This window comes from Hippoglossus stenolepis, chromosome 13 (assembly GCF_022539355.2).
Source record: "Hippoglossus stenolepis isolate QCI-W04-F060 chromosome 13, HSTE1.2, whole genome shotgun sequence".
Taxonomy (NCBI): domain Eukaryota; kingdom Metazoa; phylum Chordata; class Actinopteri; order Pleuronectiformes; family Pleuronectidae; genus Hippoglossus; species Hippoglossus stenolepis.
The window spans coordinates 21,979,310-21,992,867 of NC_061495.1; the positions used below are offsets into that span (position 1 = coordinate 21,979,310).

General features: G+C 38.1%; 1 protein-coding gene across 1 annotated transcript in view; it reads left to right on the forward strand.

Moving 5' to 3' along the window:
* The first annotated feature begins 4,658 nt into the window (after nt 1-4,658).
* The window catches only part of LOC118120519 (contactin-associated protein-like 5), a 95,998-nt gene continuing 87,098 nt past the window's right edge, over nt 4,659-13,558 (forward strand). The window contains exon 1 of the mRNA XM_035175552.2: nt 4,659-4,864. Within this exon, the coding sequence (XP_035031443.2) occupies nt 4,702-4,864 (163 nt within the window). The 5' untranslated portion in view covers nt 4,659-4,701. The remainder of the gene's footprint in view (nt 4,865-13,558) is intronic.

Sequence of the window (13,558 nt, forward strand, 5' to 3'; positions counted from 1 at the left end):
GTTAACTGGCTCTAATTGGCAGGAAATGCACTACCTCTGTGTCCCTGTGTTTGTTTCAGGAACCTTCCTGTAACTTTCCAGTTCAATATCCGTTCTGTTACAGGACGCTGGACTTGAATGTAAATGTATTTGCACACAGTTGACAAAACACTAATTCCAGGAGATAAAAGAGAGCGGATTTATTTTCAGTGCGTACGTCTGGGGCTGTGACAAAATAAAGCTACAGAGGGTGAGTTTCTCTTTATACTTTTTATGTGATGTCTCTTTTCTTGTGTTCCTCACAATTACCATTATATTCACACATTAAACTACTGTATACCTTATCTTTTTTAAGTTTATGTTTTCAAAGATTTGTTTTTTTCCTTTCATTATAAAATACCACAAATCTGACGAGCGGTCTCGCACCAAAACAAAACTCTGCGTTTACTTGTGGAATGAAGTGACGTTGGTGGGGAAGCAGTAATATGTGTCAGAGCCGGAGGGAAAAGCAGCAGAAGAACAACACATGAAACTGAGCTTCTTCAAAAACTGCCTCCTCGTTTTTTTCTGATCTGTTCCTGTGTCTGTTACCACAAAGGAGCGATACATTATATACTGTACTTCATCTTAGTATATATATTCCTTCTTTATCTGCACCGGTACTGCAGTACAGCGTAGTTGTGTGTTGCAGCGTGAATTGTATATTGCACAACGTGTTGAATAATGCATCCTGTATCGGAGCTAATGTTAGTACATTTTTAATTTAATTTGAATGACTATGTGAATAATGCTTGGTAAACCTTGTACAACACGTTTTCCATACCTTTACTTCATGGTGGTAACTAGCCACATGAATTTTAAAAGAGTTTCTTCTGTGAGCAAAACTAGAATTAGTAGAATTAATGATTCTCCTCTCAAAAATGTATTTTATTATGATGCACTAAGCTGGCACCCCAGTGTGTGTGTGTGCGTGTGTATATGTACAAAATAACTCAATAATTTATTCACTGAACTTGCTGAGAACATGACTTTAGAGTTTATCTCAACATGATTACATTTTGGTGCTTATTGGTCAAAGGTCAACAAATCTAGGGTCCGAAAAAACCTTTTCCAACATATAACCACATATAACCTGTCTCAGTTACAGAGACAATCTAAAGAGTATATTTATCAGACAATGGTTACCATCATATGACGTGATATAATTCATAATAATAATAATAATAATAATAAACGATTCATACTTTTAAAAATGCTGTTACAAAGTGCTTTACATTTAAGTTGGTTTCAGGATTAAGGCAAATAAAATGAGCAAATAAAATAATATTGATATAAAACATTAAAATTCAGCATTAAAACAATAACAGTAAAATAATAAACAAGATAAAACATTTTTTAAAAAGCTATGTTCTGAAAAGGGATTTGAAAGATGTCACTAGCAATGTAATGAATAAGTCACAATGAAGTCAGAAATGACGCCATGCATATTTCAAAGATTTCATTATCCAGCTATCTGTGCCTCCTATAGGAGTATAAACATGTAGAAGACCTGAAGCTTATATAAATTGAAAAATAATTTATGATGATATGGTGAGAATGCAACATCCTGATTGAAAACATAAACTCATTTCATAAAATATAATAATTAGAGACCCAATTTAAAGCATATTTAGATGAATCGATCATTCATCATCGTCTTATAAATGAAAAGGTATTAGTACGATATAAAGAACTTAGCATTGAGTGATATATATTTAAAGTGTGTGCAGGGTATGGTTCACTGCTCCAACGCTTATCATTTATTTGATTTTATCTTTGATGTTTGACCTTTACTGTTCAGACTGATTCATGTGTCAGAGTCAAACATTTTCACATCTGTCTTCAGAAAGAAGAAAGTTTCATGTGCTCAACTTAAATATGACGTCAAAACCAATCACGGTGCGAAATGAAGCTAAACACATTGTGATATTGAAACTTGAAGCCGCCAACACACACACAAACACACACACACGAGCAACCACCTATTTGGAGAATTTGGAGACGCCTTGTTTTCAGTGATTAAAGTGCAGAAATAAATTATCTGCATATTCACAGTCTGCTCACAGTTCAATGTGCAAAAGTAATTTTTAATTTTTAAGTGACTCAACTGTTATCAGACACATTTTATTATTCCAAGCTGCATATTTAAATGTGTCTTCAAGCATGTTTGAAGTGAATAAAATACGCCGCTGACATTTATAGTGAGAACAAAGACATTTTATCAACTCGCCATAACAACAAAAGTAACAAAGAGCATCAGCCTGTCGGACATCTACAGCATAAATTCAAAATCTACTTTAATGCTATTTCTGCAGTGAACACATTCTCCAAAGTGCTGCATTATGTGGACAGTGAAACCGAGAAAGACATTAGTCCGAAAAAAGGACTGAGTGACAACGCTGCAGCCTGTAGACGTCTCCACCAAAATAAAAGTGAAATACAAAGAATATGACACATCCTCAGACCCAGAAAATAAATGCAGTGTTTACTCGGAGGAAACGATGACCATGTAATATGAGCAGTGAAACAGCCAGAGGGGAAAACCAGGAGAGAAACACATAAAGCTGCACAATGCACCACTTCTGCTTCCTCTGTTAATTTTTACTACGTCTATTGCTCTATGTCTTCCACTATTACCATCTCATTTATCCCTTCAACTATATCTCGTATATTTTTGTCCTATTTTACTGATCTGGTGCAACAGTTTAGCCGTTTGTCTCAATATTGTTTTAGTGACATGTAAAACATGGCGCTGCATGGTGATAATCATTGGTCCCTCACTTTGGTCCAGACACATCCCAACATCTATACAAAGTGTTACAGTATTAATATGATCGTATGACATGCAAATAATTTAAGAACAACCCTGAATATAAACATCATAAACAACACAAACATATCAAAATAAAAATAAACATGTTATATAAGAAGATAAGATAAGATTTCATTAATCCCAGAAGGAAATTCTTGTAATAAAATATTGGACATGATATTGCAATAAATTGAAAATATTACACATGATATTGAAATAAGTTAAAATATTTCATATGATATTGAATTAATTTGATGATTAACAAACAACAGGAGGAGTTATACAGTTGGATGGCCACAAAAAGAAAAGTCTTGGTGCTCCGGTCCTAGTCTATCACTGAAGGTGCTGTGGTGTGACACCAGTGTGGCCTGGGGTCAGCGGCATAAACAATCATATTCAAGTGTCCATAATTCTCATCTAGTCTCATTAAACTACCTCCTGCTGTTATTAGTGGTTCACACCTTTCTACAAACACTTCCCTCTGTGAACTTAACATATATGTGATTCTTTTGTGCACACATTCATGTTCCCCAGAGGATGAATTACACTGAATTTGAAGATTTCTCTCTGTTTCTTCATGAGATAAAAAACTTCAATATAGTTCAACATGTCCTTTCCCCCATGAAGTTTAACAGATGTTTTGTGAAAAACCAATAACATTTCCTTCAGCTTCAGCCATACTTTGTGTGTAACGATAGTTTGTCATGATCACACACCAAACGATACAACTTATGAAGTGTAAATAATGGCTCTATTACATATATTCAGTTATAATAGATTAATAATGATACATTCTGGGTCATCAGGTTGTGGTAAACCTTTTCTCCAGCATTTAGTTTTTTCAGAGCTTTTCCAATGGACTGTTTCACCTTCAGGAAAAGGGCAGAACGTCCTCTGGACGGAAAACAGCTCTTTAACAATTATAGACATGACAGATTATCGTACAACCTTATATGTACTTTTATGAACTATTTCTTTTCGCTAACTGAGAAACCCATTGTCCCTTATTTGTGTCTTAATACGATTTATAAGAGCAAATTAATATGTATCATGCATGTAAGGCAATTTTGCACAACTTTGTTTCGGTAAATCATAGACAAACTAATGAATGAACTGTTATTAATGTAATTGATGAAAGCTCATAAAACCATACAATGCTTAACAAAAATGCACTAAAGTAAGATGGTTACTAAAGAGCAAAATAGGATTTCTATGTTGTTATTGCAAAAGGTGTCAGGACATTGCAATCCTGGAGGTGTATGGACACCAGTTAATCAGCTCTAACAAAGAGAAAGAGAATTTAACAAATATGATAAAGGAAAATATTAAACAAATATTACTTATGGATATTCATATATCTTATCTGGTTTTAAAATATACTATTATTTATGTTTTTGTAGTTAAGTCATGCTATTAAAGCCAATAACAAACCCATAAATACATTTGAATATGAGATACAAACATTGCACATTTTCTTTTCTTTACACAACACATGAGTAAAATGGCAAAACTCCCAGTGAGACGATGCTTCACACTGATCCACGAAAAGCTGCAGAGTATAGCTCACATATTGATTCATTATCCACCTGTCAGCGCCTTCACATACATAGGACATGTGTGCATTTTATGTGATGTCGGTGTAAAGTTCACAGGAGCGCGTGCACATGTATGGAGCTGCAGCTGCTTCTCTCTGTAGATCGGCTGCTTGTGTGTTGCAGCGGCTGCATGTGCATCACCACAGTGCTCCTGTTCTTCCAATGAAGAGAGGGAGGGAGGGAGGGAGGAGGAGGAGGAGGAGGAGAGGGAGCAAGAGGCAGTGTCTCAGTCGGGGAGTGTCGTCGTGGAAGCGGGTTGCTCCTCCACATCCTTCTATGCCTCCGCGCCGGAGGAGCGAGGAGGAATATCCGCCCTGTCTCTGCCTCTCCGCGGACGCACGGATAAACCACATTACGCCTGGGAAGATGGTTTTTCTGCTGCATATGGTTTCCCTTTACACTCTGAGCGTCTTCAGCGGAGCCTCGGCCGCCTCTCACTGTGAGTATTTCACCCCAGCTCACCTGTGAGCTCCTGTCTCCTGGCTCCGGACTGGAGGCTGCTGAGTTTTTACGCCTGGATGCTGCTGCTGCTGCTGCTGCTGCTGCTCCAGCTTCTTCATGCTGGAGGCTGAAGCGACTGTTTTGAGCAGATGTGCTGAAGTTCACTTGACAGGCTGTTTTTTTCCCCAGAGACGTGTTTGGTGGTTTGGGCAGAAGTTGATATTTCCCTCCTGGTTTTGCCTGGTGCGTAATGTGAAGGTCAAGCAAACAGGTCCGTTCCTCATGGCGCACATGACAGGTGCAGCGCGCTCTGCAGCTCCGGCTCTGTCACGCACGCATGTTTCCATTTCTTCGTATGTTGTATTTGCAGGAGTCAGTGTTTGGACATGGCGAGGAGAAAGTGCTGAGTGGCCCCAGCTCCACTGTGCAGGAGGCTGCTGTCATACAGGACCCAGCACTCATACACACTCAGATGTAGTCTGATGGAGACGGTGCTTCTATGAACCGAGTTATTTTACATTTCATATCAAGCTGTTTTGAATCTGATTGCATTAACATGTGTGTTGATGTGTGTGGATTAGAAACACTATATTGTAAGAGCTTCTGCTTCGCCTGGCTTCTGAACAGTAAACTGAATCTTAAATACTGGACGACACAAACAATTGGAAGTCAGATCTTATGCTGTTTTATTTATATTATAGAGCAATTGATTAATGGATACGTCAAGGAAATGATCAGCAGATTAATTCATAGTGGTAACTAGTAGGGGTTATAATAAATTATGTAATCCTATTAAGTTGTTTGAGAAATTGTGTACAAACCATATGCATCAATATACGAATAATATGAATGAATATGTATATTTGCTATAGAACCTGATTTTAAAGACACTGTCAGAATCAAAGGCAAATCCTATGGACATTTATATAGGAAAAATGTATTCAATTAACCAAATTTAATTACATTTTAAATTACAAAAACTCAACATACATGATCTCAAGGTATTCACACAGTAATATCTTACAATTGTATTATACAGTAATGCTATTTATTATTATTAATATTATTATTATTATTATTTTGTAATAGACTCCTTAGTGAGGTGTTTATGTGTCCACCCTCATCAATAAGCTATAAATAAGATATATCATTTTCAAAATAACACCTGTCATTGTCTTAGTACGTTTCAACAAACCTAAACATTATACCTTAAATAAATGTAGGATTTATTGCAGCCATTTTGCTTTAGATGATATTAACTTTACTAGTAAGTGTTTGCAAACGTGTCATAGTTACTAAGAAATACCTTTAAAGGTTTGTCCTGTTTTCTGTTATTCATCTTTATTTGTAGTATTTGTTCCATGGTTTTGACATCATCAGTGACATCACAGCAAGTACAGTTTAAAATTAAGACGGGAGGGGGGTGTCAGGGTTTGGTGTCTGGACAACTGTTCTTAGAGCACTCGACAGTGGGCACAGCACTTCCCAGGGTGCTCAGAAACACACCTGGCAATTGAAGTGCAGATGGAGAGAGACAGACAGAGACACAGACAGAGAGAGAGAGAGTCAAAGAGACACGCAGAGAGAGACAGACAGACAGACAGACAGAGAGACAGACAGACAGAGAGACAGACAGACAAACCGACAGAGAGACAGACAGACAGACAGACAGGCGTCACACAGTGATCTGTGGATTTATTAGCAGGATAGCAGCTGGGAGAATGTCGTAAACTGGGCGGCAGATCGGGGCTTTGGTTGTTGATTTTACAGTAAATGTCAGATTTCAGACAGAACACATCAATATACAGGGTCTGTTCGTTGCATCAGTGTCTGTGTACATGTATGTTTGTGTGTGTGTGTGTGTGTGTGTGTGTGCATGCACGCAGCCAAAGCACACATGGAGAACAATTGAAAAAAGAAAAAAGTGTTAATTAAAACACAACCTGCCTCCATCACAAGTAGAGACAGGAGACATAGAGCAGTGATATACGAGCTCAGGCTGTGAACAGGTTTTGTCTCCAGACCAGGATGGTATAATTTCACCTTTTTTTATCAGCTTTTTATATGTCACCTGTTTCTGAGTAACACTCACCCAAGGTGCTCGTTTCTCTTCACCTTAAAAACAAAAATATTTAATATGAATTGTTTTAATTTATTTAAATTGAATTTCTTTGACATTACCCACATGGACACAACAAAAAGCAACTATATATATATATGAAGCAAACAAACTAAATAAAGCAAAAATAACAATTAATATTGAAATTAGACAGAAAGTAGCCGTAGCTCAACAAAAACTCAAGATTAAGTTTCCTTTATAATCATGGACAAATCTCCACTTTCACACTTGGCAAATCACCAACTGTACACAAAGATCGACGACTCGTCTCCACTTCCTCCCACTGTACAAAAATGAAGCCAAAATATCCCGGATATGGTCGCCGCCATCTTGCTTTGACGACTTTTGTAGCTAGAGTGGGCACAGAGATCCTAGAGTGGAGCCACAATATCAAGTTGATGCAGATACAAGCGCTCGACCGACAAACGTTTAAAACAAACTTATCAGAAACATATACACTTGAACATACAACACAACATATCTGTTATGAGTTACCAAAATAATAAAAAAACATGTTGGGGATAACATTTATTTGATGTGTACTTTTTAGTTCGGTCCCTTTCCCATCTACTAACATGAAGGATGTTTATGACCTATACTGCAGCTAACCACCAGGGGGCGGTTATGATGCTTTATATTTATTTTGTGATTAGTACATTGTAAAGTATTTCAATATTGTAGTATTTTTTTTTTTTTACATTGACCTGTATTAAACAGGTTATCTATATCAAAATGTGTGATTAGATGTTTTTTTTAGTTCGGTCCCTGTCCCATCTGCTAACATGGAGGAGGTTTAGGACCTATGAGCCAGCCAGCAGTGGGCGATCCAGATGTTTTGGCATCACATTTAAGGCGCTGTCATCTTTATTTACCGTCTGTGTGGCGGATCATTTCTACTCAGGACAATCATGTTCTCCAGAGGATAAACTTTATCATTTTGCACTAAATCCACTTTCAGGCCTAAAGAAATATTATTTTTGACACATCTTTACACAACTTTTTACCAATTTACAATTTTTATTTAAAAATCCGATGATGTGTTTTCTGATTTTTGGTAAACACATTCTATCATGCTCCCTGGAGGATGCCCCTACCTTTATAAATAACACAAACCATCTGTTCGTTTCAAGCAACATTTTAGTATCTCCGGATGTGTTGTTAATTTTTTTCCTGGTATCATTAAACCAATACACCAGAGGCATGACACCACTTGATCTGTTTGTCTGCTCTCTGAGGGCAAGTGTGACACCAGGCTTGTGTTAGGGTTTAAGCACTTTATGTTAAGGTGAGGAACTGAGCTAAACTGACAGCTGCATTACTCATTTATGACAGTCCCGTGGTTCTCAGATGTGTGCTGTGATCAGGGCTGACGTGCCGCGCAGAGACGGAGCACTGCGATGCTCCTGGAGGTCAAAAAGCTGCTCTCATATTTATCGCTCAGGAACAAAGGGATGGGTGGGGAGCGGGGCAGAGTCGTGTGTCATGGTTGTTTTGTGTGGCCTTTTTCAGGTGGCGGGCGCTCTTCCCCTCATGGAGCCTTTTGCACTTTGTTTGGCTTCACCAAGGGACAGTGACGCATTGTCGGTGATGTCAGCGCTTAGCCGGTCATCGATCAGCAGCAGTTACTTGATGCTGTGTCGCTAAATGACAGTAAAACTACATTTTCTCGCTTTCTAAATAGTTTAATACAGTAAAATATACTCTGTTAAAGGGCTGATGGGCAATAAAACAACACTGAGGTGCTAAACTCAGTCGTTGAACTTCAGAGGAACATGAACGTGACATTTATCGTGATAATTAGGGATATCGGGAGATATTTTGGTCATATCTACTCTGCAGGGAACTTCAGTAATCTATATAAACAGCTTCTGTATGTGAATATGTAGAATCTTTAAACAAGGGACCAGATTTGGTGGACGCTTCTGGTCCCTGCTTCGGCGAATCACGATTGAGCCGGCTTTGGTTGCCCATAGGTAAAGCAAGAGAGGTGGAGCACTTTAAATGGAATTCATCAGGCTTTTTTAATTTAGCTGTATTCACATGAAGGTAACTTTTATTGGAGTTTAGCGTAAATGTCGTCTGGACCTAAAACACCATTCATAAAGTATCACTGTTTGTGTTTTGTGTGGAGGAACATTTGACCCAAATTTGCTGCCGTTGTACCCAGAAGCGAAATTCATCGTCAGACAACAGCAGATGGACTGAGAGATTGTTTTGACATTAGCCTCATACTCATTCTGGCGAGTTCCACCCTGTTATGGATTTACACGACGTGGGCTTGAGATTCTGCTCCATGTTTACTCGACACATCATTCCTGCAGATTTGTCAGCTGCACGTTCACGCTGCCAATCTCCCACATCTCGGAGGTGATTGTGTTGACTGACGAGGCCACTGAAGTTCACGGAGCTCACGTTCATGGTCATGTTCATGACACCAGTTAGAGACAATGTTTGCTTTATGACACGGGGCATGATCGTGCTGGAAGGAGCTGTTGGACGATGATAATTACAATATCAAAGAACTATGTTTATAGGGTTTAAATATGTGATCAATAACATGCACATTACAACAGTATTAAGTAATTCAGAGCTTGACGATATGGACATACGTTTATTAAGATAAACATTTTCATATCAGCTGATATCGATAATTAGCACAATACATTTTGCATTATTATTTCTTTTAGATTTAACGACAGTGGTTTTTGTTTTAAACTTGTCTTTATGAACAGAGAGTGAGGAACATTTGCTAAACATTTTACAAATCAGAGGCAGAAAATTATACCTCCTCACTGGGATTTATATACATTTAACTTGAAATTGAAATACTATTCTCACCCAGCTCTAGTGAATTTGATAACTTTTACCGTGACAAGAAGAGTGAGGCATGACATTAATTTGACCACAGTTACCCAGTGAAGTTTAGTTACTGAAGACATTTTGAGGTGAGCTTCTTTTGTTGGTTGTCAGGATCAGGATGGAGGACTGGTGTCAGATTTGTCTTGGTGCACTCAGCACGAAGCTCAGCTCACCTTATCTTAGCTCGGCTCGGTGTTTGGGCCGGAGGCTGCATATGTATATCCTCAGATGTAGACGTATACACCTTTTTTTGTAAACTCCAAGTTTGTCCTGTTTATTTTTGTTTTCACTGGCCACTGGTAAATCTGCAAATACTTAATCTGTTGAAATATATAAATTTCAATTTGAATTTCCTTTCATGTAACTGTATAGCAGAATGTTGTTTACAAACATACAAAGGTGAATGGATGGAATAAACATAGGCTCATAGAACAGAGCCACTTCAGTGGAGAAGAATATATCCTGTACAGTTGAAAGCAGTCTAGATACTAAAGCTGGATCATTTATAAATTACCCAAAAAGCAATGGGATTTATGTTGTTCCCATTCAGAAAAGACCTTCAGGATCTAGTCACCCAAATTTGCTTGTCATTCAAAATGACACTATATGATGTCTGACTTTATAGTGATGATATCATTTCCCCCTTATGATCTTAAAGTATTTTTCAAACGATATAAGCTTCAAGGTTTTGTCTATAATCCTAAAGGTTGCAGAGATAACTGGAAAAATGCAGTTTTGAACTATGCAGGACGTCATTATGTGATTTCTTTGTTCTCATCTCACTTATGCAATGACATCATGTGATGGGAAATCGTTTTTTTTAATCTATACAAGCTTCAGATTGTCTCTAGAACCTATTTTTGTGGACTTTGACCATTGAACTTTTACAAATCAGCTTTAAGAGCTAATCATGTGGCGTATTCCTACCATGTTTGTGCTTTTGAGCTATTTTGTTCGAACACACTCCCGTACCCACACATGGAAGAAAACAATCCTGTTTCCAGCCGAGCCATCGAAAAGATACAAATAATGAAAACAAGATATGAAGAAACATTTCTTTTGATATAAAAACTTTACAAAAATGACAACTGAAACTGTTCAAAAGAGAAAAACGAAAAAACTAATGTACAATTTGTTTTCAATATATTTTACAATTACATTCATTTTTCATATATTTGTTACTTTCACCACAATGTTCTTTCAAGGCAGCGTTTCCTGCTATGAGAGGAAACCCAAGGCTTCCATTAGCCGATAGGACCCTTTAACTACGGGTTGGAGGAATATTGCTACAATTACAGTGATTTCTTCACAGCAGGTAGAGGCCGCTGCACCAGACATTCATCTTTTATGAGCTTGAATCTGTTTCCCGTGTGGCAATGCACCGCCCACATATATTTACTTAAAATTTTCCCTGCTTCAAGTCTGCTCAGCAGGCGGATACTTCACAACTAATTATTCCCCATCTGAAGCACCTAGAACGTGCTTGAGCCGGGCTGGCATTCAGCATAATGACAGGAGTGATGGTGTGTGTGTGTGTGTGTGTGTGCGAAGGAGGCGATGCAGCTGCAGGTTCACTCATTGCAGATTCATTCATTGCTAATGAATGTGGAGCAGGCAGTGGAGGAACACCTTCCGCTGTACATATTCAAGGCGTGATGAATTTATCAGAAGGTAAATGAGGCAGAACACCAGGGTGTGACAGGTGCGCCGGCACTTTTCCTCATGTTTAAACATACAATAAACTTATTTTGAGACTCCATTTACACCTGGCATAAAAATGGGTTTCACAACCAGATCATAGCTGCATATGATTTCATCCTGATTACATTTAAATACACCTCCTCTTAATACGTGTCCCCCGCGTCCACAAGCAGATCCAATTAAGATCTGATCACATCCTCCTTCTCATTTGCCCAGAAAACAACAGGCAACTAGAAGGGCACATGGAGAGCGTGTACCTCCACCAAGGTTAGCAGCTCATCTCGCCATGTTAAACAAAAATAAATCCTGGATCTGCTCCAAACTTTAATCGTCTCAGTACTTTTTGAGTAATCCTGCTCACAGAAAATGAAAGATGAAAAAAAGTAACCTTCTTGGTGCAGGAAAAAAGATAGAAGACGACGGAAGCCATACATGAAGCTTTTATTTTGTGTTATTATGTTATTTACAGTGGCCCCGGAGCAGCAATCACAACAACAGATCACAAAACACAACGACAAAGATGAAAACACAACAACAAATCACGTTTTCTCAGTATTTTAAAGTGGGTCCGTCCAATCAGCAGCGAGACTTGTTGGTACCTTTTCCATCAGAAGTTATTGCTGATGTGTTTTGTGATTTGTCGTTGTGTTTTTCTCATTTGCTATTGTATTTTGTAAGTTGATGTTCTAATTTACTTTTCAGGGCCACTGTCTTTGTTTCTTGCCTTTCAAAGCAGACAATTTAACTGTCAAGTTTTGGAAGTGTGCTTTTGTTTGGTTTCATCTTCACTACGTCCACAAATGTCTTTAAAAACGTCCATAGCTGAGGACTGAGGATAGGACTTTTGTTTACTGGCTACGCTGCAGCGCTGTCATGTGTATGTGATGTGCGCCACGTGTTGTGTCCCCTGTAGTTGTTGTATATGGATTGACAATGCAGTTGCATTTGGACTTGGTGGTTGAAGGTTAATTTTAGACGAAATCAACTGGAATGAAATGTGCAGCTCAAAGATCTAAAGACGCTGTTTTGAAACATTGCACGACATATGACAATATAATGACAGTTTATAGAGAAATAATATCTGATTATGTCACGAGGATTACCCTCCTCTTAATTCTGATCCCATGTGAGCTTTTTGTACAAAAACAATTTTTCAGATTTGTTTCAGATGTTGGCTGAAGTTCGGCATTAAATCTATTCATCCTTTATTTTAATTTGTTATGTTGCAGTTTTGTCTGTCAACTGAAATTATGTACTCTCAAAATTCATCTAAAACTGAAACTAACTGCAGTAGAACTAGTACTCTATGTAAATATATACAGTATGTTCATGTTTTACCAGCATCACTATTGCCTGAATTCTCTTTGGTTTTGTTCTGGGATTATTTCATGTGAAAAACCGACCAGGTAACATCACAATTAATTAATTTTCAAAGCTGACGATGCATAAAGCAGCACCGCTGCAAATGACTCTGTGTTTACAGATTTTTGGTTAAAAGGAGCAAATGCAGCATTTCTGTGCTCCGTGCATGATCTCTGAGTGACTGCAGCTCTGCGGAGACATGAAGTGGAGAGAGTCGCAGTTTGAGTTTTACCTCCCTGAGATCAGTTTGTTCCTTCTTATCTTGGATTTTCTTTGCCGTGATACACAGACGGATGCTGCTGTCTTCACTCTGTCGTTTCAGGGTTTTTTATGCATTGACTGAGAGCATGGAATGTTGGTGGTAAAGTGATTCACTCCACTTGTACTGTCAGTATAGTATCACGACATGTGTATCATAATGTTTAAAAGATGCATTATAACAATATAAGGATTAGGTAGGATTCTCTGATTTAATATAATCCTAATCTCGATGTAGAGATTCTGCAGAACAGGATCTTAGGACCGTAAACGTCTGGTTTCCTTTTTTCAGTTTGACCAATCACGTTTGAGGAGGGTTTGATTGGTGCTGAGAGCAAAAGTGTTGAAACAAATTGACCGAAATGCATTAGCTTTTTCATTTATCTGCATTGA